At 30.3% G+C, this 27,397-nt stretch overlaps 1 protein-coding gene across 1 annotated transcript; it reads left to right on the top strand.

Moving 5' to 3' along the window:
- The first annotated feature begins 1,542 nt into the window (after positions 1-1,542).
- LOC145305554 (uncharacterized) lies at positions 1,543-25,417 on the top strand. Its single transcript, XM_080147218.1, has 6 exons — positions 1,543-1,725; positions 3,432-3,527; positions 21,100-21,151; positions 23,470-23,679; positions 23,838-24,090; positions 24,189-25,417. The coding sequence occupies exons 1-6, from the start codon at positions 1,568-1,570 to the stop codon at positions 24,656-24,658; spliced, it is 1,239 nt and encodes a 412-aa protein (XP_080003344.1). The 5' UTR covers positions 1,543-1,567; the 3' UTR covers positions 24,659-25,417.
- The last annotated feature ends 1,980 nt before the right edge of the window (positions 25,418-27,397 follow it).

The raw sequence follows: 27,397 nt of genomic DNA, 5'->3' as shown, positions 1-27,397 counted from the left end.
TTTGAAATTTAGCGGCTGGCCGCTAAAAAGCGGCTAAGGAGCGGCCTGGCTGCTATGACTAGAAAAAGTAATTTTCTCTAAAAATACACATGAACCACCAGAAAAAAATTTTACGTCTTTATCTGTAACAGGAGCCGAGATAGAGGGGGGGGCTCTTGGAGCCCCCCCCCCCCCGATCTATTAAGGTGGGAATTGGGGCCCGAGCTGTAAGGGTTAAGAATTAAAATGTTTAAAATGGACATATGGACATTGTGGTAACGATTATAGATTTGCTACGCTTTCTAAATCGTACCTAACTACTCCAGGAATCATTTGCAAAGTTTGAAATGGATAGGACAATTTTAACATGTTCAAATTAATGAAAAAAGCTAACCGTTACGGAATGTAATGTCGAATGTATTGTAGCTACGTCCTAAGAGGCCTCTATGTGCCCTTGAGATGGGAGTTTTAAATAAAAAAGGTTTGGCACCCTAGTACGAAGGGAAGCCCAGTAAGTCTCTAACGGCACTTTTTGGGCCTTTCGTTTCAATGGGCGATTTTTCTTGGTAAAGTGGTGGTACTCTCTCCCAAAAGGTTATAAAACGTCACACAACCCATGAGAAGCTACATTTTAAAGGAGAACCATGTCGGTTCATGGGTTAGAGATATCCATTGTTAGAGACAGACATGCATACAAACACACACATCCTGTTACTTTATTATAAGGATATGAGTCTAGATTGTTGAAGAAGTAGGGGGGTTGGCTACGTCCAACCCCCCCCCCCATAATCTAATAAGACCCAATATCTTAAGGTAAATATCATTAGCTGAAGAAATAGAAAATAATACTTTATAGTAAAAAAATACAGAGTGTCCTTTGACAAAATTTATATTTTTCTTATCTCCCTTTTCTAGTAACTAAGTATTTTTTAAAATTTTATTTAGTTTATCAGTAGTTATTTTATTTATTCTTTTATGAGTTTTATGTTTAAAATTTAAATATCCTATTACTAATGTGACGATCAGAATAACTTCTAGATAAAGATTTTGTAATCAATTTTTGAAAATTTCAAATTCATTTTTCTCACTTTCAATAATATTCTGTTATTTTGCTTGTATATTTATCGTATTTCATTACAGTTTAGAATTAAATATTGCTAAACTTTTATCTAATTAAATAAGGCAGAAAAAAGTGCTATAATTTTTTTAAAGCTATTGATTATTAACAGTGATATAGGGATGGGAAAATAGGCACTTCATTCAAATTTAGAGTTATAACTCAATATCTTCAAAACCAGATATATCATAAAAAATACAAAAAAAATCTTGTTTACAAACAATTTTTTTAAAAAATAGTTGTCTAGTATTTACATTGGTTAGTTCAGTAGAATATGTCTGTTTTGGGAATAATTGTTTTAGCGGCATTCTTTGCGCTGGTCCCCAAAGTCTTTGAAATAAGAAAAGTTGCATAGGTTCTGATCTCCAAAGTCGAAGACAGTCAGATAAAAAAGAATTTTATATCCATTGTCCCATCCCTGTATATATGATTTTTAAGTTAGGTATATTTTGATCTTAAATTATAGAAAAGATGGAAGAAGATGCTATTGTAGATTTAACCAAGGAGGTCTTTGGACATGTAGAAAGTTTAGTTGAATTTACCCCTCAGATTAGAACGTTCCTTGATAGAGCTAATGATTCTAGACCATACTTAGCAAAAGGCTTGAAAATTGCAGCCTTAATATGCGGGTAATTTTTAGTAGCGAAGCTACTCTATAATTCACTTTTTCTGTCCGTCAGTCAGTCAGTCGATCAGTAAGTCAGTCTATGGGGGATTTTGTTTGGCTCCTATTAAAGATAAAAGCTGAAATTTTATTGAAGATTCTTATGACATATGCTCATATATTCTATACATTGTTTTGTCCATCTGTTTTTTATTTGGGATGCTGGAGCGATTCCTAGATTTTTATGTTTTTGTAATTTTCTCCATTCCTATTCATGATTGACGGCTGAAATTATCAGGAATTGAATATGCTCATATTCTACATATTTCCATCAAGTTTCATTAAGATTTGTACATTAATTGCGGTGCTAGATCGATTCCTAGATGTTTAGGTTTTCGTGCTTAAAAGGTTGCGTGATTATGAAGGCTTTGTGATTTCACTATTTTATCAAGTTTAATGATTATTGTATGATTCTGCTCTAACGTAAATTTTTCCCGATATTCATTAATAATATTTAGCTTTGCTACTTATGGATATTGTCATCCTTGTTTATTTAAAGGTAAACTAGGAGTTATTACCGATACGGACAAGGTTCAGGGAGGAAGGGAGGGGACAATGGGCAATTAATTCAATTTTGAGCTTTTGCTGAAAAGCCATGAAAACATGATTTATCCAGAAAATTTGAAGTAAATTTTATAGTGTATAGTGTTATTTAAATTAGATAACTCAAATGAGAAAGAGTAGAAAAGCATCTACTTATAAAATAGGTTACCAGCACATCATATTCTGTAATTTATCACTTAAAAAATTGCCTTTAGAACATTTTCATCCCCTATCCTAGATATTATTAACTACTACCAAAATTCAAGAGGGTTTTTGATTGTTTATTACACAAATATCACAGTAGAATTTCTAGACATGAAATGAAATTTTCTTGGGGGAAAAATATTTGTTAGAACCAGCCGAAATAATTTTATACAGTATAAATTGTTTGTTTGCTAGAAATTATGTTAATTGTTTCATTCATAACAAATTCTGCGGCAACTGTGCGCTAGTACCCAAAGTCCTCAAATTCAGTCTAAATCCTTCGTTAACACTTTAAGCTGGTACCCAAGGTTTGAAACCCTAAAATATTGAATAATCGATCCATTGTCCCCTCCATTCCTCCCTGGGCAAGGTTGCTGTCCATGACACTTAATCATCTGGTCCAACAAAGGGAAGCCATATCTCTCCTTTTCTGTTTAAACACCTGGGGTATTAGGTTTAGTAACAGACAACCAACATTTGTCTGGAAGTTCTAACTGTGCATGCTAATGAGTTTTGCCTGTTCTAGGCCAAGGCATTCCCCTCTACTCTGTATATTAATGTAGCACATCTGTAGAAGTAGTATGAACAATCTTTTACGTCTTTAGTAATTATACATTGTTGGGCCCACAGTTGAACCTTTCACCTTCCAGATAACAAGCAGATGTGTTAAGCTGCAGTCGTCACTAAACAAGGAGTAAGGTTGCAATTCAAAAAGAAAAATAATAAATAAGCATATTCATCTTACTATATAAAGTTTTTTTTGTCTGATGCTTAAGATCTCAATAACTATTGAACTAATTTGGTAAGCTTCACATAGGTTCTATGATGGTTTTAGACTATTTCATTTTTAGATTATAGTCTTTGGGATTTTTATAAGTTCTAGCCTCTTTCTGCCTCTTGTCTCATAAAAACATATTGTTTTAGTGCTGTTGGTGGAAACCAAGGTATCCTCCCTCTCACCCTCCTTGGTGTCGTATTTGCCAGCTCAGCAAGTATATTGGATCCTGAAGATCAGTTTAGGAAATGATCTTAGTCATTTGCAGAAATTAGAAATAAGCTTACTCTATGATGAAAAAAAAACATTATTAATGACCACATATATTACTTTGAAGCCGGCTGTGAAAAAAAGTGGCTTCGAAAAAGAGAGAATATATGCTATTAAGTAAAATTTCTTAGTATTTATATAGTAAAACTCCATATATAAAATTGCAGCCGGCTTCAAGATTTTTTGAAATTTTAGTGATTTTTTCACATATATTTTTTCAATAAATTCCTTTGATTAATTACCATTCTCAGATTTCGAGGAAAATGAAATTTTTTTTTAAATAAGGGAAAATCAATAGAAATAAATTTTTCAAATTATTAAGTTAAAAAATCACTAAACTTGTCATGATCGCTTCTAGTTTGGTTGGAGTTTACCTAAAATGAATCTTTGAACCATTAAACCTAACTTTCTTGTTTATTGACCAATTTCAACCAATTTTTTTTCTTTCATCTGGATATTCATTGGAGATTCCAAATTTTATATCGTACTTTACCTAAAATGACTATTTGAACCATTAAATCCAACTTTCTTGTTTATTTACCAATTTCAACCAATTTTTTTCCTTTCACCTGGATATTATCATATTAATTGGAGATTACAAATCTGATAACGTAGTTTACCTAGAATGACTCTCTGAACTATCTATCTATCTATCTATCTATCTATCTATCTATCTATCTATCTATCTATCTATCTATCTATCTATCTATCTATCTATCTATCTATCTATCTATCTATCTATATATCTATCTATCTATCTATCTATCTATCTATCTATCTATCTATCTATCTATCTATCTATCTATCTATCTATCTATCTATCTATCTATCTATCTATCTATCTATCTATCTATCTATCTATCTATCTATCTATCTATCTATCTATCTATCTATCTATCTATCTATCTATCTATCTATCTATCTAACAAACTATCTATCTATCTATCTAACGGACTATCTATCTATCTATCTAACGGACTATCTATATATCTATCCATCTATCTATCTATCTATCTATCTATCTATTTAACGGACTATTTATCTATCTATCTAACGAACTATCTATCAATCTAACGGACTATCTATCTATCTAACGGACTATCTATCTATCTATCCAACGGACTATCTATCTATCTATCTAACGGACTATCTATCTATATATCTATCTAACGGACTATCTATCTATCTATCTAACGGACTATCTATCTATCTATCTAACGGACTATCTATCTATCTAGCTAGCTTACTAACTATCTATTTATCCATCAAACGGACTATCTATCTATCTTTCTATGTATCTATATTTCGATTTTTCTATCTTTTACAGCCCCCAGGATAATTGTAAAATGCAAAATCTTTTTAAGAAAGTAACATATGTCTGTTAGTGTGTAGCATAAGATCTTGATAACTGCTGAACCAATATAAGTTTAATAAGTTAATAAGAAATTGAAAGTAAGATATTTAACAAATTGTTGTTTTAAACTCAAATATTTATTGTCAAGTGTCCCTTCATAACTACAAAACTTCTAGCTGTAAAGTAATAAAAAGGGTACGTTGACAAAAAATATTTGGTTTCTTGTGTTATAGACAAAACATGGAAAGGCTAACGCATAAAAAAATAATTGCCAAAGTGGGTATGTGAAATAATATGAGTGAAGCAAAAGGTAGTGTACGTTTGTGCTGTTTTGTCAACCACACTGTTTTAAATTTTTAAATACACACAACAAATGTCAAGTTTAATTGTCCAATGTTTCCTGTTACCCAATAAAAAATATTCTTACACAAAAGTGTTTCTTATAATAATAGAAATATCTATAAATATTTCTATCAAATATTATTTTCAAGGAATCTTAATGATGTCATTAGGTGATTTTGATTACTGACTTCCAACTCCCTTAGACCTTTGTCTGAAAGTCTTAACTATGCATGGCAATGATACAAATGTATTTTTAATTCAACAATTACATATATGCTTGAGAAAGTAAATGTATTATCCTAAAGTAAATGTTTCCCTATCCCTTTTAAAAACATATCTTTAACTATTTTTCATATATGAAAAACTTTTCAAGATCTGTTAAAAATAAATAAAAAATAAAAATTTAAATAAATACAAAAAAATGAGTATTATGCTTTAATTAATTTACGTGGGATATAAGGTCATACAAACATTTCACACACTCCCCGGGGGGCTAAAATGTAAAAACTTTTCCTAAAAGATATTCATGGATGAAGTTAACAGTAAAAGGACCAGAAATAAATATCCAATACTTAGTAACAACATTTTTATTACAATTAGTTAATTTTTTGAAATTATCATTTGAAAAGAAGAAGTATGTATCTATATTTCTGGGAAAATAGCCTTAAACCTCTTCTGGTCTAAATTAAAGATTTATGAAATAAAATATAGTTTATACCTTTCTTCATAAAAATACCAAAATCTTTCTCTTGTATTTTTTTCCTTTTTTCCTGAATTATTTGATACTAAAACCCAAAATGAAACGTGTGAAAAAAGGGATAGGGAGAATAAAATAATACTCAACATTGACAAACAACATTTCCAATAATGATAAACTAAATTACCCCTTCTGCACATTAAAATAAATTGTTAAAAAGTTTGATACAATCATATAAAAATCAATAAAAATACCCAAAGTTTTGAATCAATAAACAAATAACGTAGTTAGAAAGCTTTGGGTACCAGTGAAAATGTAGCCTATCGTCCACATCATCCCTGAAATATCAATACATGGGGCCAAAGGACATTTCCAAAAACTTTATTCTAAAAATAAAGTAAAAAGTAATATAGTATCTGTATGTTTTAGCTATGAAATTTTTGTTACGTTAGAAAAATGGATTATAAAGTTCGATATCCCATTTCCAAGATATTTTGCTTCAAACAAAAAAACTTTAATTTCTTATCTAATGGGTCATAGCCAATAGAATCTGTACTTTTGAGAGATTGTGTTTTAAAAAAGCATTAAACCATTGTTATAGTATACATACAAAAAAAATCACATTTAATTATTATAATATAAAGTTGTATTACTGTATAATTTGTATTTATAAAACATCTAATTTTAAAATCATTTATTTATCTTTATTTTCCAGCTAAAATTGTTCCATATTTGGTAAATTTTTATTTCTATTTGAGCTTAACTTATACATTTTTCTTATCATCCAATTATAGGATACTTTTTTTGAGGAAAAGTAGCGCAGCAACTCTACTTTATTTCAGCTTTATTCAAACACAGTGGCCATACATACTCAGTACAGTCTTCCGTACATCTAGAGATTTAATTTTTTATTAAAGAAGCGCAGCTACTAAAAACTTTTGCTGCAGATACAACTATTTCCACATACCTTTGTTTACTATCTAATTATCTAAGACTAAATATATTGTTAAAAGATTAAGATCTAACTTCAAGTGAGTTATAGCCTAGATTTGCTACAATTAAATAAACTATAAGAATAAGTTTTGAAATTATGGATAATTTTGAGCGTAATCACTCCTTTACCCCCCCCCCCCCATCTCTTTGGAGGGTTGTGATTCCATTCAGAAAAGACCTATAAAAGCAACAATGTAAAAGAGAACTAATGGTCCAGTGGTTAGGGAGATTCTTGGTACACACAGGCAGAAAGACAAACACACACAGTCACAATGTTACTCTAATCTAATTAAGAATAGTTACCAACAAAGTAAAATTGTTAGAAGTGAAGCTTTTCTATAATTAGGGTCGGTCCGTCCGTACGTCCGTCCGTCCGTAACAGATAGCTGTTTTCGTTAATTTAGGCATGTTAGAATTATCCTATTTATTCCTGTAGTAGTTAGGTACGATTTAGAAAGCGTAGCAACTCTATAATCACTACCAGAATGTCCGTACGTCCATTTTAAACATGTTGATTTTTTACTTTTTTAACAACAAACTTTTATGTGATCTAAGTATCCGATTGATCTGATTTTTGGTATACTGATTCCTGAGACAACAAAGTACAAAATCATAAGCGAAGCAACTCTATAAAAATGTAAGTATGTCCATAAACATTATCCTGTATCAAGCCGTTTTTCAACAAATTTATTTAAAATTTTGGTTCGACTCTTATTTATTTATACTCTGATTATTCGGTTCAGACACTATACAAGCATTTTGTCCTACCATTTCAGTGCTTCACTTTAATGAATGTTGTCATCCTTGTTATAATGAAAACCTATAGAATATGCTTTGTTTCTCTAAATTTATTTATTTAGCTACATGTCTAACTATCTACTATCTATATATCTATATTTTGGTCTAACGAAATCTCTGCTTTTGCATGGAGTTAAACATAATTGTTTGTTTTTTTTAAAGGGGTAGTTGCACGAAATGCATTTAAATTTGAATTTAGTCAACTGCATAATTTTTCCTAATCAATGGTTTAAATTTACATTTATAGGGCATACATTTGAAAGAATTTCAATATTCTACCATGTAGTTTAAAAATATTAGGACTTAAAATAGTATTATTGTGATATATGTAATTTATATAACTGGCTATACATACATTCATAAAAAACAGCATGACGACTAATTTAGTTATGTCTAATTGTTTGTTATTTTGATTTGTGTCCCCAATGATGATTTACAAAATTACCCTTTCTGTAGATTAAAATGTTTGTTGAGGCAACGATTAAGAAAAAATTATCAGAAAACTTTGAGGACAAACAGACAACCATCCAAAGACATTTACAAAGCTTCTTGAAAATTTTCAAGATTGAGAATAAAAACCTCACTACTCATTTAATTTTATTAAGGAAAGCATAATTATCTTCTATTAAATTAAAAAGCTGTGATTTTTAGTGAAGATTCACTCTATACATTGTTTTTGTCTGTGCGTCTAATTTTACTACTTACTTTTTCAGTCAGTTTATTTGACTCTTTGACTTTTTGCTAAATAGTTTTATATTTTTGTACTTCGCTACTTATGGATGTTGTCATCCTTATTAGGATGAAGGGTACGATTTCGTAAGCGTAGCTACTCTATAATAGTTACCAGAAAGTCCGTCCGTATCTTTAGCTTTTTTGGACAATAACATTTCATATGATATAAAATTATCTTATTCATCTGATTCATATGACAACAATTTACTATGTCATAAGCAAAGCTTATCTATTTTCTTACAATTTGTTCTAGACATTATATGTACATCTAAATTCTGCTTTTTTAGTTTGATTCTCTGCAAGTGTTCATATTTGTTAGTCCTACCATTTCAGAGCTTTGCTTTAATGTATGTTGTCATCCTTGTCCTTTTATCATTTAATCTAATATTATATTTTCAATGAAGTATAATATGATCAAAATGATAAACTATCATTTAAATATTTTAATTGATTCACAAAATCTTATTTTAAATTCTTAAAATCATAAACATTTTATGGTAGCGGTTGCTTTCGCAGAATTCCATAAAGGTGTGTGTATTAGGGCTTTTGAATAGGAGTAGAAATATAATATTTGGCATGCCAGTTGCTTTAATTGAGTATTACACGGATATATGAGGAAAAAAACGCAGTCGAACTGCCGAACATTTATTCGCGATTCCTCATCAAATTATAAAAACTTTCAATATTTTCTCCTGGCACTTGGGACATGTTCTTGATATCAAAATCCAAAAAATCATAAGTGCAGTGTCTAGAGCAACTTTATTAGAAAATAATAAGCTTGTCTCAAATTTGTGTAATTTAGCAAGATAAAGCAAAAAAAATTTCCGGGATATATAGGTTTTCGCCGACATAGCGGCTTTGTCACCGTTTCTTCACAGTTTTACAGGGTCATTCAAAAGAAATGATTTAAAAAAAAACTTGAATCATGAAAAGAAAACAAAGTCATTCCTAATTAGGACAGAATTCACTGGAAATTGGTCTAAGAAAGACTACTTATGTCCTTCATCTAACAAAATCTAACTTAAAGGAACCCTGCGAGAAATACACCGATCTAACTGCTGAAAGACTGTCACAAGTAGATCCAATACCCCAAAGCCTTTAGCTTTAATAACAAAAAGTTTTAGGCATTTTAAAATAACATTTTATGTACAATGAAAATTTTAAAATATTTTCATTGCTTTTGTTAAGAAATTTAAAATTAAACTACAAAGCCAAGAAACAAAATTATAAGCTTATTTTTGTCATAAATTTAGGTTGCCAGTAACTAATTATATTTTTACAATAAAAATACCCATATTTATAGTAAAAATCATTAAAATAAATCAAGTTTAACTTACATTGTACCAAAAGTACTGTAGTATTTCCAGCCAATCAGAAGGCTGAATCAGCTCAACAACCAATCACAGGTGAGCTTGTATTTAGTTTTATTTGTTTCCGCTATGTTTTTATTGTAAAAAAATAATCAGTTACTGGCATTCTAAGTTGTTGATAAAGATAAGATTATAATTTTGTGTCTAGGCGATATGTTTTAATACTGTAATTTCTATTGTAAGCAATTGAAATCTTTCAAAAATTTCATTGTACATAAAATGTAATTTTGAAATGCCTAGAACTTTTTTGTTATTGAAGCTGAAGGCTTAGAATTTGGGATATTGGGTCTGCTTGTGGCAGTCTTTAAGCAGTTAAAACATTTATTCCTTGCAAATTCGTGCAAAACATAGCTTCTCTGTCCTAAAATAGCAAAATCTCACAAAACATAGCTTTTTGGTCATTCACATAGCAAATTTTTTCAAAACATAGCTTTTTTGTCCTTCACATAGCAAATTTTTGTTAACCAAAGCTATTCTGTCCTTAATATAATAAAATCTCTCAAAAAAATAGCTTTTCTGTCCTTAATCTAGCAAAATCTTACTAAACTTAGCTTTTCTATCCTTAATATAGCAAATTATTGCAAAACCTAATATAGGAAATTCTTGCATAACTTAGCTTTTCTGTCCTTAATATAGCAAATTCTTGCAAAACTTAGCTTTTCTGTCCTTCACATAACAAAACCTCACAAAACATAGCTTTTTGGCCCTTCACATAGCAAATTCTTGCAAAGCAAAGCTTTTGTGAATGACAGAAAAGCTATGTTTTGTAAGAATTTGCTATGTGAAGGACCAAAAAGCTATGTTTTGTGAGATTTTGCTATTTTAGGGACAAAAAAGCTGAGTTTTGCAAGATTTTGCTGTATTAAGGACAGAAAAGCTAAGTTTTGCAAGAATTTGCTCTGTGAAAGACAGAAAAGCTACATTTTGTGATATTTTGCTATGTGGACAGAAAAGCTTTGTTTTGCAAGTATTTGCAATGTGAAGGACCAAAAAGCAATGTTTTGTGAGTTTTTGCTATATCAAGGACAGAAAAGCTAAGTTTTGCAAGAAATTTGCAATATTAAGGACAGAAAAGCTTAGTTTTGCAAGAATTTGCTATGTGAAGGACAGAAAGGCAATGATTTGCAAGAATTTGCTATGTTTAGGACCAAAAAGCCATGTTTTTCAAGGTTTTAAGGACAAAAAAGCTATCTTTTGCAAGAATTTGCTATATTACGGGATCTTGGACAGAGTAGCTTCAGACAAAGTAGCTTCAGAAAAAGTAGCTTCAGGACAAAGTAGCTTCAGGACATTTACTTAAGAAAAGTAGCTTCCTAAGAAAAATAGTCTCCAATATGGCCGCAGTGCGATTTTTACAATTTTTAATATTGTTTTTACAAGTTTTGATAATGTTTTTACAATTTTTTGGTTAGGTTAGGTGAGGTTATAGGCTAGGGTGCCAAACGCCCGTGGCTAGGCAGGCCAGGGGGCCAAGTGCTGCGGCCATGACCTTAATAAACAGTGGAGGCTACTTTCCTTAGGAGGCTGCTTTGTCCTGAATCTACTTTGTCCTAAAGCTACTTTTTCCTGAAGCTACTTTGTCCTGAAACTACTTTGTCCAAGATCCATATTACGGACAGAATAGCTAGGTTTTGGAGGAATTTGCTATTTGAAGGACAGAAAAGCTATGTTTTGTGAGATTTTGCAATGTGAAAGACAGAAAAGCTATATTTTGTTAGATTTTGCAAAGTAAAGGACAGAAAAGCTAGGTTTTGTGAGTTGAAGGGCGGCTACTTATGTCCTCCATCTTAAAATATATTTGTTAAGGTAGGCAAATTATGCCCTTCATCTAACAAATTCTCACTCTAGGAAGGCTACTTATGTCCTTCATAGGAAGGTTACTTCTGTCCTAATTAAGGAATGACTTTGTTTTCATGATCCAAAAACTTAAATATGCAAGAATTTGCTATGTGAAGGACCAAAAAGCTATATTTTATAAGATTTTGCTTTGTGAAGGACAGAAAAGCTAAGTTTTGGAAGAATTTGCTATGTAAAGGACAGAAAAGCTATGTTTTGTGAGATTTTGCTATGTGTCGGACCAACAAGCTATGATTTGTGAGATTTTGCTATGTGAAGGACAGAAATGCTAATGTTTGCAAGATTTTGCAATGTTAAAGACAGAAAAGATAAATTTGTTAGATTTTGCAAAGTAAAGGACAGAAAAGCAAGGTTTTGTGAATAGAAGGGAGGCTACTTATGTCCTACATCTTAAAATATCTTTGTTAAGGTAGGCAAGTTATACCCTTAATCTAACAAATTCTCACTCTAGGAAGGCTACTTATGTCCTTTTTAGGAAGGTTACTTCTGTCCTAATTAAGGAATGACTTTGTTTTCTTTCCATGATCCAAAAACTTAAATATGCATAGAAAAAAATAATTATATATAATGATTTATATATTTGAAAACCTGTAATGGGACATTGATGTTTAAATTTTTATAGAATATTATGTTATAGAAACTGTACAGCAATATAACGGCTATTTATTAGGGTAATTTCTATTCAGTTTCCATAATTAGATATTTTGTAATTTTAGATGTTTTCAGCTGTTAAACAGCTGCATTTAAAGATTTCACACTTTGCATGGTGATTCCTGTTGTAGTTAGGTAAAATGTAGAAAGCGCATCAACTCTATAATCAATACCAGAATGTCTGTACGTCCATTTTTAACATGTTGATTTTTAACTTTTTTAACAACAAGTTTGTATGTGATATTATTATCCAATTGATCTGATTTTTGGAATACTGATTCCTAGGACAACAACGTACAATGTTATAAGCGATGCATATCTATAATTAAGTCCTAAAAATGTAAGTAAGCCATTAAACATTTCTATGTATTTAAACAGTTTTTAACAAATTTACTTAATTTTTTTCTCAACTTTTGTACTTTTATATTCTGATTAATTAGTTCTGACACGTGTTCTGACATGTGTTAATGTTCGTTTGACCCACTCTTTCGTATCAGATTTTTGCTTTTATGAATGTTGTCATCCTTGTTGAATAAAAAAAATTAAAGGTAATATTTGCTGCCAATGATAAAATATCATTTGTTTTCATATAAACCCATTAAAATATATAGTAAAACCGCTACAAGTTCTGACATGTACTGAAAGAGGTGTACTAAGCTCTACTATCCTTGTACCATAAACTTATACCCCTATCTTATCCTATATTATAGGTTAGGATAAATGCAATTTTTGTTGCCTCCTTTCTGGTAAAGAGCATAAATATATTTTGGACTTAAACAAAGTATTTTATGTTACCTGAGCAATCTTACAACAAATTTATATACAATTGTGCTTTGTTTTCATAAAAATTCACAAAAAATATGTATAATAAAAAGAGTTTTCATGGCTTTTCATGATCAAAATTTTTGTATAGCACTGACTCTTTGTCTAATTCCGATATGAACTCGCCCTTATGAATGTACAGACAGGAAGACATGTTTTACCACATTTTCAGAGTTCAAAATTTAATAGATTTTAAGTTCTAATTGGAAATGTATGTGAAATTACCTATTTTTTCTTACTTTTCAAGTTATAAATTTCCTATATATTGAATAATTTATATTGTTTTTTTTTATCGTATACATGCTAAAAAGTAAAAAGTCAGTGCAATAAAAAGATTTTGATCATGGAAAGAAAACGAAGTTGCAGGCTCCGTAGTATTTTCACAGTAGCTTTTCTCCTATTTTTAGCCCTGTGGGGTATATTTTCTAACCCTGCAGGGCAATCATTAACATTTACTTAACCTAACCTAACCTAAAATAACCTTTCAAAAGATACTGTGAAAATACGATGAAACCCGCAACCTAGTTTTCTTTCTATGACACAAAAATAAAATTCAATTTTATGTTGGAAATTTTTAAATTTGTCAAAACTAATTAGCAACCCCCCCCCCCGGCCCCCCCCTCCTGTATACCGATAAAAAAAGTTTTAGGATGGTTAAAAGTAAATCTTTTCTATATTTAGAGACTGTTCGTCCATTCGTCCTAACATATGAATATCAATAAGGGATGGCTCTTATCATTAATTTATAATTGGGATTTTTCTGTCTATTTAAAGCTTGGCATGATGATTTAAATCTGTAACAAATAAGCAATAATTTTAGAAGCAAAGCATCAAGTCCTAGTAATATAAGTATATCGTGTATTTAGACAATCTTACAACGAATTTAAACACAATTATGTTTATGCTTAAAATGTTATATTCTGTTTATTAACCCTTAACAGTCGGGCCCCTTGCCGCACCTTAATCGGGCATGGGGGAGGGAGGCGTTCTCAGTTCCCTATTATCTCAGTTCCTATTAGAGCTAGAGGGCTAAAAAATTTCAGCAGAAGTCCCCTGTTTGATAATGAATTTCCGACCTTAAGTAAGTCAAAGTCAATTTTCGCTTCCTTCAACCTTTTATTTAACAACTTTTGTTTTTAGGTCCTTTTTTACTTAAAAATTTAAAACGGCTGTAATTTTCTTATTTTCGAAGCTAGAAGAAAAATATTTTTGCAGAAAATGTTTATCTTTATGTAAATTTTATATTAGAAATATCAAAATATAAATTTCAGCGGCCGCAACTGTACTTGGCAGATGCCAGCTGCCGCAGTCGGCGGTCGGCGGAAAAACGGCGGTGGATCTTTATGAAATTTCAATACGTTATGCAGACATGTAAGTAAAGCTTAAGTTTTAAATTTGAAGTATCTAAGTCAAAAATTGAGGCCACAGTAGCCTTTTCAAGATTTCTGACCTGGAGGATCAGGACCTGCAGGATCATACCTAGAACCTGAAATTGATTTAAACACATGTATTTAATATTAAGATGAACATTCAGAGGATTTTTTAGTAAGTTGGTAAGTTTAAGTAAAAAAAATATTTTTGCTCCTTACCTGGATGGCCTTGCCAGGTTTGCTGGTATCCTGTGCCCGCCAGGATGGAGGTATTAAAAAAATTCTAACTCTCAGTTATGTGTCATACCCAAACTTAAAAAGTCATGCAGTTTGGGCTCTTTATCTTTCACACACAGAAAATGAGATGGAAAAAACCGGAGTGGGGGGCCTTCAACGCCCCCCCCCCCCCCGACCGTTAAGGGTTAAGTTCTAACAATCTACAAGGGTTAATGTTTGTTTTGCTATCATATTTTGGATTTTCGCTTTTATGGATGCTTTCATCCTTCTTTTAATAAATATATTTTTTTAATTAGTTAAAAATCTGATTTTACATGACATAGATATTATTAAGTATTGTCTTATTCATTATATTAATTAAATTAAAGGTAGAATATTTAAAGATTAAGTGTCGAAATTTCGATGAACAAGATTTTTTCAGCAGATATGAAAATTTAGGGGTCGGCAGCAACACTTTCAAGCTGCTGAGTTGTCTTCCTAGCCCTGTGGAAACTTTATTCATGTATTCTTGTTGTTTTTTCTTGTTTAAGTAGTTCATATAATTCCATCTAATAATTCTATCTACAGTGACTTTTGAATTGAGCTTCAATAAATTATTCTCTCTTCCTCTACCCCTGTATTTTAAAGTTTCTTTTTTGAACAAATATCCCGCACTCTTGTATCAAAACGAAAACTTGGTCTTTTTGGTCATAGTGATTCTACTAAATGTAATCTATGTAATGTAGAAAGTAGTATAGAACACTTGTTATTCTTCTGCCTTTACCCAAAATTCTTTATACATGCACTTGCCTTATATTTAGACTATTATTTTAATAATGACACCCCAGAATTCATTCATCTCAAAGAAAATTTTTATCTTTTTAATGTTTGATACCTTATATTTGCTAAAAATGAAATGTTTCTTCAACTATCATTCCATTGCAAAAAACGCGATCTTTGGTTTGTTTAAATGTCCATTTATTTAGCATTTTTCAAGAATGTCAAGCGTGGGAAAATTTTTAGAATGTGGGAACCATTTATTTTGATTTAAATGGTACATATGATTTTCATTTAAATTCATTTTTTGGACCCGTGAGAAAATTTTTTTAACGTGAGAACCATTTAATTTTCATTGAATTTCATTTTTTGCAAGTGTGGGAAAAAACGGGAGAAAAAATATGTTTTAGTATAAAGAAATGTTCTATTAGTTTCAAACCTTTTTCATTCGATAGATCATACTGACTTTGGAAAAACTGTCAGACCGATTTTTGAAATTCAATCTGTGAAAAAAGATATTCAAGTTTTAATTTTTTGTTTTGAAAATATTATTTTACATGTATTGACGCCATCTTGGATTATGATAATTTTTTTTGTTAGAAGATTTTTTTTCTAAAATATTTTACAAAAATTAACTTTTTACAATAAAAAAAAATCTTTGAACTTAAATTGACCAATAATTCAAAGATTTTTTCTCTTTGATTTGGAAGATTTTTTATGATTTTTATTTTTAATGTCAAATAAAAACACAACAGTGAAAAAAATGTAAATTAAATGAAAAAACGTTTTATGATTTTATTCAAGAAATTATTTGCTAACATCACCTTTTTGTTGCAATAGAATGTTATTTAAGCAAACAAAATTTAGCATAAATGGATATTTAAATCCCTCGGTATTAAATGATGAGCTAACGCTCGATCATTTAATACCTTGGGATTTAAATATCCATGTATGCTAAATTTTGTTTGCTTAAATAACTCATTGCTAATTCTAATTGCCAAAGATCGCTCATTAAAATTAGTAAAGATGAATGTTTATCAAGATGGACCATTTTAAACTGTTTCTCTCAATCATTGTTTCATTGTTTGTTGTAAAATCTGCACTAACAATTTTAAATAATATGGGTCTAAATTCCGATTTCCTAAATGATTTTCTTGAGTTTCTATGAAAACAAAAATATAATATCTCATACTTTAAATGTACATGATTTATATTCCTTAATTCGTAATTTATCTATTATAAACATTTAAAAATGCATAAATTCATAGTTTGTTTCATGTTTAACTCGAAATAAATTATATATAAACAACATTTTCATCTAATAAAAATAATAGAATACTAATAATAGCTATGATAAATCATTAATTTCATTTTGTTTTTCCCCAATTAAATTATCAAAGAGAGGAACAAACAATAATTTTAATATTATTGAATAAAACAAGGATGATAACATCCATAAAAGCGAAGCTCTGAAATGGAAGGACAAACGAACATTAACACTTGTAGATTGTCAGAACTGAATTAGCAAAATATTAATGCATCAGTACAAACAATATTGTTAGTAAATTTGTTGCAAAACTGCATAAATAGATGATACTGTTTAAGGACATACTTACATTTTTGGGACTTGTTTATAGAGATGTTTTGCTTATAACATTGTACCTTGTTGTAATAGGAATCAGTTTTTAAAAAATCAGAAGAATCGGATAATTTTAACATACAAAAATTTGTTGTCAAAAAGTTAAAAAATGACATGTTTCAAATGGACGTACGGACTTTCTGGTATTGATTATAGAGTTGCTACGCTTTCTAAATTGTACCTAACTACTACAGAAATCATCATGCAAAGTTTGGAATCAATAGGACAATTCTAATCTGTTTAAATTAACGAAAAGAGCTAACTCTCTGTTACGGACGTACGGACGGACCAACCCTAACTATAGAAAAGCTTCGCTTTTAAAAAGTAATGTTTACATCCTATTAGTAGCAGGTTTTTGGTTGTGTAGCTCAAAATTATGGTAACTACTGAACCGAGTGAGTTCTTTATTTCAGGGAAGCTTCACATTGGTCCCAGAACTTTATTTTAAGTATTTGGATATCTTTTGGCCATTTTTCTACCCTTTTCAATGCAGAGCATATAGGTGCTGGGGACGCAATCGATAGAAGATAAAGTTATTAAAGATATATATGGGCTTGCTAAAATTTAATTTAACGTATTGTCATTTCACTCAAGAATCCCTTAAAAATTTTTTTTGATAATGGTTAGGACCCATATGATTTGGTATTAGATTAAGTAAAACTACTTATAAAACTAATTCTTGTGCATGCAGTAATGGCCGTATATGATTCTTTAAAGTTCAATAAAAAAAAACATTTTTTTGTATATACTTCATATGAACATACTGCTTTAAAATTTTGTTGTTTAAAGAGACTCTTAACTATAAACATTTGAAATTGAAACTGCCCAGTAACGACCTTACTATGGACATATTATTACTTGGCTTTTACATCAGATTTTCATGTTCTCTAATAAAATAAAACTTGCAGCAAGCTAAAATAACAATTACCCCCTTTCCACCCCCATGACCCAATCCACTCCCTTCCTATCTCCAACCCAATATATCTTTTTATGAATAATATTCCTTTATTTTTCAGAGTGACTTTATATAGGTCACAGAAACTTATTCAGAGGTTTATAAGGTCAAGACATTCCCCCCTCCCATCACAAAAGTCTATCCATCTTTCTATCTGTCTGTCTGTTTATCTTTTAACACTTTTTTTTCAAATCTAGCTATTTCAGATTTTAAAATTATTTATATTTCCAGAAAAAATGAAAATATGTGGTAAAAATAATATAATTAATTACTTAATCTAACAAGGGAACATTTGTTGGAAAAAAGGTGTCAGATATCTCCCACTACTTGGCTAAAATTGAAAGTTCTTTTTCTGTAAAAACAAGGATGACAATATCCATAAAAGCAAAGCTCTGAAACGGTTGGACAAACAAACATTGAAATTTGTAGAGTGTCAAACTGAATAATCAGATTATAGATGTATAAAAGACGAATCAAAATTGTAAGTAAATTAGTAAGTAAAATACTGCTGAAATACAGAATAATGTTTAAGGACATACATACATGTCGGACAATTATATCACATAAAATTAATTGTTCAAAAAGTTAAAAATCAGATATTCTGGTAACGATTATAGAGAAGCTATGCTTTATAAATCTTATAAATCGATAAGACAATGCCTAAATTAACACAAAAAAAGCTATCCGTTCCAGACGGAGTTCGGACGGACGGACGGACTGGCCCTAATTATAGTAAGGCTTCGCTTTTATGTTAAAAATCAATTGTATCAAGGATGACAATATCCATAAAAGCAAAGCTCTGAAACGGTAAGGCAAACGAACATAAGTGTCGAATCAAAATTGTAAGTAAATTTGTTGAAAACTGCTTAAAAATAGGATAATGTTTAAGGACATACTTACGTTTTTAGGACTTTATTATAGAGATGCTTCGCTTATAACATTGTTTTTTGTTGTCCTAGTAATCAATATTCCAAAAAATCAGATAAATCGGATAATATTATCTGATAAAAATTTGTTCTTAAAAAAGTTAAAAATCAACATGTCTAAAAGGAACGTACTGACATTCTGGTAACAATTATAAAGTTGCTACGCTTTCTAAATCGTACCGAACTACTACAGTAATCACCATGAAAGTTTGAAATCGATAGGACAATTCTAACATGCCTAAATTAACGGTCGGACGTATGGACGGAAAACCCCTAACTATAGAAAAGCTTCGCTTTTAAAAAGGGAGTACTTAAAAGTTGAAAGGGGACGGAGGGTTATAAATAAGTTTTTAACATTTCTTGGACCTTAAGGGATAAGATATTGGAGGATGAATTGATAAACATCATGCTCAATAACGGTAAATTAAATTACCCCATCTCTACATCATTTGTTGAAAAGTTTGAAACCAACAAATAAAAATTCAATAAAAGTACCCAAAGTTTTTTAGTCAACAAATAAGATAAAGTAGTTTGAAAGCTTTAATTACCAGTGAAGTTTACATTCCAATGTCCTTTCCATCCCTGAAATATCTACCCATCATTAAAAAAATTCAAAAACCCATTTTTTAGGAAATGTAGCACACCAACTCTACTGTGTTGGGTTTTATTTAAATAGTAGCCATACAAACTAAATCTATATACGTTATTCAATTGCATTAATCTAGCAAACTTTGTGTTATCTAAATCTATATCTATCTATATATCTATATATCTATCTATCTATCTATCTATCTATCTATCTATCTATCTATCTATCTATCTATCTATCTATCTATCTATCTATCTATCTATCTATCTATCTATCTATCTATCTATCTATCTATCTATCTATCTATCTATCTATCTATCTATCTATCTATCTATCTATCTATCTATCTATCTATCTATCTATCTATCTATCTATCTATCTATCTATCTATCTATCTATCTATCTATCTATCTATCTATCTATCTATCTATCTATCTATCTATCTATCTATCTATCTATCTATCTATCTATCTATCTATCTATCTATCTATCTATCTATCTATCTATCTATCTATCTATCTATCTATCTATCTATCTATCTATCTATCTATCTATCTATCTATCTATCTATCTATCTATCTATCTATCTATCTATCTATCTATCTATCTATCTATCTATCTATCTATCTATCTATCTATCTATCTATCTATCTATCTATCTATCTATCTATCTATCTATCTATCTATCTATCTATCTATCTATCTATCTATCTATCTATCTATCTATCTATCTATCTATCTATCTATCTATCTATCTATCTATCTATCTATCTATCTATCTATCTATCTATCTATCTATCTATCTATCTATCTATCTATCTATCTATCTATCTATCTATCTATCTATCTATCTATCTATCTATCTATCTATCTATCTATCTATCTATCTATCTATCTATCTATCTATCTATCTATCTATCTATCTATCTATCTATCTATCTATCTATCTTTCTAAGTTGATTTTCAATTTGGAAAGTTTAGTGAATTTTTTCCCTATTAAAAGTATTAAATTGATAAATATAAATTGAAGCCAAATTACATATATTCTGAGTTTTTTTAGGTTGGGGTTAATTTTAGAAGAAAAAAGGGTTTTAGGAGTTTATTTTTAGTAAAAAGGGGTCTAGAGCTGTCAACATATATTTTTATCTTTTTTCGGCTTTGAAAGTGTTTTTTACAGCCGGCTGCGAAATAATATATATATACAATGTATAAAAAATATGCATTGAAGATAAGATTTAATTAAATTAATCAAATAAAATGTCCTGTAAAAACTTTTCAAGAAGTGAATTAATAATTAATGTTTATCTATAGTATTTTGTAAAGAATATTAGAAGATTTTTTAGAGATGTGTGCCAAAAAAACAGGAATTTGAAATTTATGTTTTGTGCCACCAATACAAATACTTAAATAATAGCTTCATTTCCAAAACTAAGGATTAATATGTCATTATTATAAACAGTGCTTTGAACAGTCAACTGAGGGCCATTGATGAAAGGTTATCTGTCATAGAGGTAAAGAAATTCTATTAATAATTGCAAATAGATGTCCAAATTTTGTGTCAAGATTTATAACTAATTCACCCTAACTAATCCGAAAATAAACACTGGAATTGCCTATATGGGAGTATTATAATTTAATCTGCTAGATATCTTTGAAAATTTTTTAAACATTCTACACACTATTGAGTAAATATTCAATTCCTCATTTTGTATTTCTGTCTGCAATTTCATACAATATTGGGATTACTAAGGAAAATATTTTTTTAATAAGGTTTTCTTTAATCATAAAGCATCTATTCTGTATTTTTAAAAGCGAAGCTTTTCTATAATAAAGGTCGGTCCGTACGCCCATTTTAATCATGTTGATTTTTAACTTTTTTAACAACGAATTTTAATGTGATAAATTTATCCGATTTATCAGATTTTTAGTAGCGAAGCTACTCTATAATTCACAATGTCCGTCCGTCCGTCTGTCCGTCCGTCCGTCTGTCCGTAATTAATGAATTGGGGGAAACGTGATTTTCTCGGCTCCTATAAAAGATAGAGAGCTGAAATTTTTAGTGAAGATTCCGACTATAATTTTTTGACAACATTTCCATCATTAAGAAGCATAATTAACTATAAAACATCAATGGCGGTCGGACTGCTTTTTAGCAGGTTTTAGGCTATTTTTTATTTTTTCCAAATTTTCCCAATATCTTTGGTGTTTATGGTCCGATTTTCAATATTTTTTCAGTTGAAGATATTACAATTAAATTTCCCGTCATTTAAAGAAAACAACAATGACGGTCAGACTGCCTTTTTACAGGTGTTTGGCTATTTTTATATTTTTCACATTTTTCCCCATATGGTGTTTATGGTCCGATTTTCGAAATTTTTTGAGTTAAAGATATCAAAATTAAATTTCCTGTCGTTTGAAGAAAACAACAATGACAGTCAGACTGCCTTTTTGCAGGTTTTTGGCTATTTTTATTTTTTTTTCACATTTTTACCCATATCTATGGTGTTTATGGTCCAATTTCAAAAAAAATTTCAGTTAAAGATATTAAAATAAAATTTCTGGCGTTTTAGGAAAAGAAACAATAACGGCCAAACTGCCTTTTAGCAGGTTTTTGGCTATTTTTATATGTTTGACATATTTCCCCATATCCTTGGTATTTTTGGTCCAATTTTAAAACTTTGTTGCATAAACATAAATTTTGTTATGTGCATCTAGTATATAATTTACTTTAACCGTCTTCATCATACAAAATAAAACAAGGTTTCGTGTTTATTTTCTCCAATAAATCTATTCTTGATTTTAATAAATACACTTTAAATCTACTTCTTTGTATTCCCATCCACAATTTTTTGTGCTTCGCTACTTATGGATGTTGTCATCCTTGTTGGAATACTGATTCCTAGGAAAACAATGTACAATATCATAAGCGAATCATCTCTATAATCAAGTCCCTTAAATGTTAGTATGTCCTTAAACATTATCCTATATTGAAGCAGTTTTTCAACAAATTTACTTACAATTTTGATTCGACATTTATACACTTATGTTCTGATTTTTCAATTCTGACACTCTACAAATGTTAATGTTCGTTTGTCCTACCGTTTCAGAGCTTAGCTTTTATGGATGTCGTCATACTTGTTTTTGCTGTTAATAAGGGGCAACCATACTTATAAATGTACTGATTCAATACATATGTTTTATCAAAGGCAGATACCAATTGAAATGTAAACCAACAGACACGAATTAAATGATAGAGTAGATTCGGGTACTTAATTCAAATATAAAATATATCTTTTTAAGTATTTATTTAACTAAGATTAAATAGCAGTTTTGATTAAATAGGTAAATATATTTATGATTAAATACAAATACTTTATTAGCAAATATAATTAGATTTAAATAATTCAAACTGTTGATTAATTATGTAGAAATGCTTCTGAAGTAATAGGATGTCTGTTTGTGTGTAGAAACACCAAAGCAGCAGGATGACTGTCTGTCTAATTAATACAGAAGTATTAATTAGCTGTATAACTTTGAAGGCGTTGAAGAGGTGGAATATTTGTCTATACAAAACTCGTTGAAGTAGTAGGATGTCTTTCTGTAGCTGAATTGGCCTAAAGAAGGCTCGACTCCAAACCAGAATGTTCTGTATATGGACTCTCAATTACAACTAAATCTAATAAATGTTCTCTTAACTTTTTCCAGAGTAATTGAGAGTAAATGATTATGTTTCTCCTTTTAAGCCAAAAAAACTTAAACTTAATTATACTACACAATTTAAAACATCAGGAGAAATTTACTTAAATATTTGTATTATGAATTTTCATAGGGTAAAATTGATGAGATTCTTGAAATTCTCCGTGAGATGAAGGCTAAAACTGGAATGAAGAATATTCGAACACACCATAGAGAAATGCGAATGCGAGAGGACCTCAAAGATTGGGCTGAACATTTCACTGTCACAATTTTAACTGAATACAAAGCAGATTTCGAAAAAGAGAATTTGAAAAATATTTTTGAGCACTGTTACACAAATAAGGAATGCTTGTTTTTATTTTATTGTACATTTTTAAATACATTCATGAGAATATTATTGAACCCCCCTCCCCCTACCCCAAAAAAAGTCTATAATAAAAAAATTATATTATAAAATTTTTACAGACTTGGATTTGACATAAATCAAGCTGTTCTTTCTAGTGTGAGGAAAGTTTTGATGCTTTGAAAGAGATTTATGAGTTTGTGCTAACAACCAGGATTATGTACACTCAGTTAATGGTTACATTCTATCAATTGAATGGAAGAGTCAACAAAGACAAAAGAGAAAGTTACATAATGGAACAGGTTGAGCATTGTATCAGTGATGTAAAGCAAATCAAGGAGAGTGTTAACGAAGTATGCCCTTACTTTCTAGCAGTAGCCTCACTTCCAGATGATTGTCCATTTTCTCCAGGTAAAAATTTTGACCGTCTTTTCTTGGTTCCATGAAAGAATTTTATAACTATTTTGTCCTCAGAATAAATTCAATTTAATTATTATTTTTAACTTTAGCTTATATCCCGGAAGTGCCAATCAATGGTCATGTGGCTTTGCCTGAGACACCATATGGTATTGGTCATTACATATCACCGCTCATATCAGTTACAGCTGACCTACTTACTGATGAAAAAGGAAAAACTTTTATTGGCGTTGTTGATAAAAGTAAGATCGTAAATCAGTTTCTAAAGTTTTCTTGGTGGAAAAACAGTTGCCTTCAGATTGGGAGTTTGGCTTCTATATCAATCACAGGGAAAGTTATAACAAGTCGGCTTATGGGTACTTCACTAAAACAAGGGCCAGCTCGAGTGGAATCTGATGAAAAAATTCAATGGGGCACACTGAATAAACAAGCAAAGTGGGAAGGTGGTGTAATAGAGTTTGATGTGGAGCGACAAGAAATAGTGTATCGCAAATATGAAAAGGGAGTTAAAGTAAAAGACTCCTTCCGCAAATTTGATGGCTTTAATTGGTCAAAGCCCTGAATGGCTATTAGAACGTCATCAAATATTATGATTATTTAATTTCAAAAGAATCAGAATTTTACACAATTATCTTCCACAAGCGTCATAACAAACCCAGCCTAGTAAATTATTTCATTTTCATGTCTAACATTTTTTTACTTTTAAGGTTTTCAGTAAAAAGTTACATAATTTTGATAATTAGACTTGTTACCTAAATATTTCAATGTTCTGTAATTTCCCAAGTAAATAAAAGCGTAATAAGGACTGTTCCTATGCAGGGACAAGGGAATGTGATTCTGACAAACAATTAAAGTGAAAATTTCCACATAACCATCTTCCCTAATTCCCCCCCCCCCCCATCTTACCCACTTCCCTTCCAGCTACACAAAAAAAGTTACGCCAACTGTAAACCAAGAAAATATTTAATTTTCCGCAATTTCAAATGGAATTAATTGTCTGAATCACAGCACCTGTTCCTATATTTCATCTTTTTTAAATGCATAATATCAAATTGTTTAAATGTTTGAATTACTTTTATAGCTTAATATGTAGTGACGGTTGGCTATGAATCCTGTGTAAACGTTCAGTAGGATAAAGTAATTTAAAAATAATCTTTACTTTGAAGTAGTGACTTATAGAGTTGTTATGCTACCAATTAACAACACAAATGCCAATAGGATCATAGCTGTCCCACTACATATATTTATTAAATTACTTGGAATGTATCATTCTAAAAGTTTAATCTAATCATTTTTCATGGGATAAAATTAGATCAAAAGATTTTAACCTTTTTTTTTTAAATATTTGAACTTTTTCATTAATGTACTGAATATGCTTTTTTATTGAATTGTATTATATATTTATTATAAGAAGCGCACAGTTACTATATAACTAGAGTTTATCAGAGCTGGATCTTTAAATCATTTTAGTGGTGAGCCAGATCGGGGTGAGCCGAATTTCAGCCAATCACAGCGCGGCATTTCATAAAATGTTGTGCTCTCATTGGTGGAAAGTTGGCTAACCGCGATCTGGCTCACCACTAAAATGATTTAAAGATACAGCTCAGTACTATCATTAGTGAATTGGAATTTACATGGCTGGTTTATATAATTTAACTAACATGTCTTATTAGGTAGGGATAACTTTCAGGACGGATAGAAGCACAAAATTATTTCATGAGAAAACTAACAGAGTTTTAAGCTAATGTCACCTTTAAAAGTTATGTAGGTATTCAAACCAAATTTAGCAGTTCCATGAAGTGTTATTTTTAAAAGGTTTTCTACAATTAGGTCAGGTCTGTTTGTAAACAATGGATAAATTTTATAGTTAATTTATTTATCCAACAACTTAACTGTACAGTTTAGGAAGTGTAGCAAATCTATATTCATAACCAGAATGTCTATTTAAACCCCCTCAGGGCTAACAAAACTGGTTTTAATCTTTTCACTTTTTCATTTTAATATTCATAGAAAGCTAGCTTACAATACGATACGATAAATCATGATATTATTTCTGGGGGGGAGGGGGGGGGGGGTAGTGTTTTCCTATGGTAATATGAGGCTTTACTACTATTGTGAGGAAAATTACTCTTGTATTATGTTGATAGAATCACAGCAGAAAATATTGATTTCGTATCAGAGAGAGAGAGGGGGGGGGGGGGCAATGGGTTGTTTATAACACCAGTCTCCAAAGTTTTGCAATAACGTTTTCCGATTTTTAATGAATTTTGATTAGTTGCTTTATTAAGTCGAGTGTCCAAATGTATCAACCACTAATTGTAATCTACAGAAGGAGTAATTTGTGCTTTAAATTGGGGATAATACACTGTACATCCATTTATCGGCCATTGTCTTAGCCCTTTGTATCTGTGTTTCCTATTCTCTAAAGTAAATGAAAAGTGGCAAAAAGTCGTCTTACTCATCAAATTTTTAAAGAATAGCTGGTTAAAATGACGATCACCCCTATTTCTACATCCCTTCCCCTCCAACTGGATGAATGAACTGACTAATAAATGATGTTCATGTTACCAACCTAAATTGACAACATTTCTTCCCTGTCATAATATCCACGTATATTCGATATCAATTACTATTTTATTAATTTAATGTAGAAGAAGTGAACAAAGGTCGTTTTACTCATCAAACTTATTAAGAATAGCTGGATAAAACCTCCCATTTATACATCGCTTCCCCTCCAACTGGATAAATGAACTGACCAATATAAAAGATGTCCATATTACCAACCTAAATTGACTACAAATGTTTTCCCTGTCATAATATCCACGTATATTCGATATAAAAATTAAGGTACTAATTCTATTGATATAAATTACTATTTTATCAATTTAATGTAGAAGAAGAGGTCAAAGGTCGTCTTACTCATTAAACTTAATAAGAATAGCTGGATAAAACCTCCCATTGATACATCCCTTTCCCTCCAACTGGATGAATGAACTAACCAATAAATGACGCAACCAACCTAAATTGACTACAAATGTTTTCTCTGGCATAATATCCATGTATAGACGATATCAATTTATCCATTTTATCAATTTAATGTAGAAGTGACCAAAGGTCGTCTTACTCATCTAACCTTTTAAAACTTAATTATAAACAGTATAGGTAAATTATCGTCAATTTGGGTTGCTATTTTTCCTGTATTTTTTGGTCAGTTCAGTATTATTCAAAAGGTGGTGAGGGGATGGAAGGGGAATTAACGTTATTTGAAATTTTCAACAATAGTGAGCTTCTTTAGCTTTCA

This window comes from Acartia tonsa, chromosome 14, assembly GCF_053477335.1.
Source record: "Acartia tonsa isolate MP-2025a chromosome 14, ASM5347733v1, whole genome shotgun sequence".
In the NCBI taxonomy this organism is placed as follows: domain Eukaryota; kingdom Metazoa; phylum Arthropoda; class Copepoda; order Calanoida; family Acartiidae; genus Acartia; species Acartia tonsa.
Note: the sequence above shows the minus strand (reverse complement) of the source record. Positions and strands in the feature narration are given on the sequence as shown.

Coding starts and splice junctions, on each gene's coding strand:
- LOC145305554 (XM_080147218.1), top strand. CDS start 1,568: ATGGAAGAAGATGCTATTGTAGATTTAACCAAGGAGGTCTTTGGACAT. Junction 3,528..21,099: donor GATCCTGAAGATCAGTTTAG/GAAATGATCTTA, acceptor TATTATAAACAG/TGCTTTGAACAGTCAACTGA. Junction 23,680..23,837: donor AGCACTGTTACACAAATAAG/GAATGCTTGTTT, acceptor TGTTCTTTCTAG/TGTGAGGAAAGTTTTGATGC.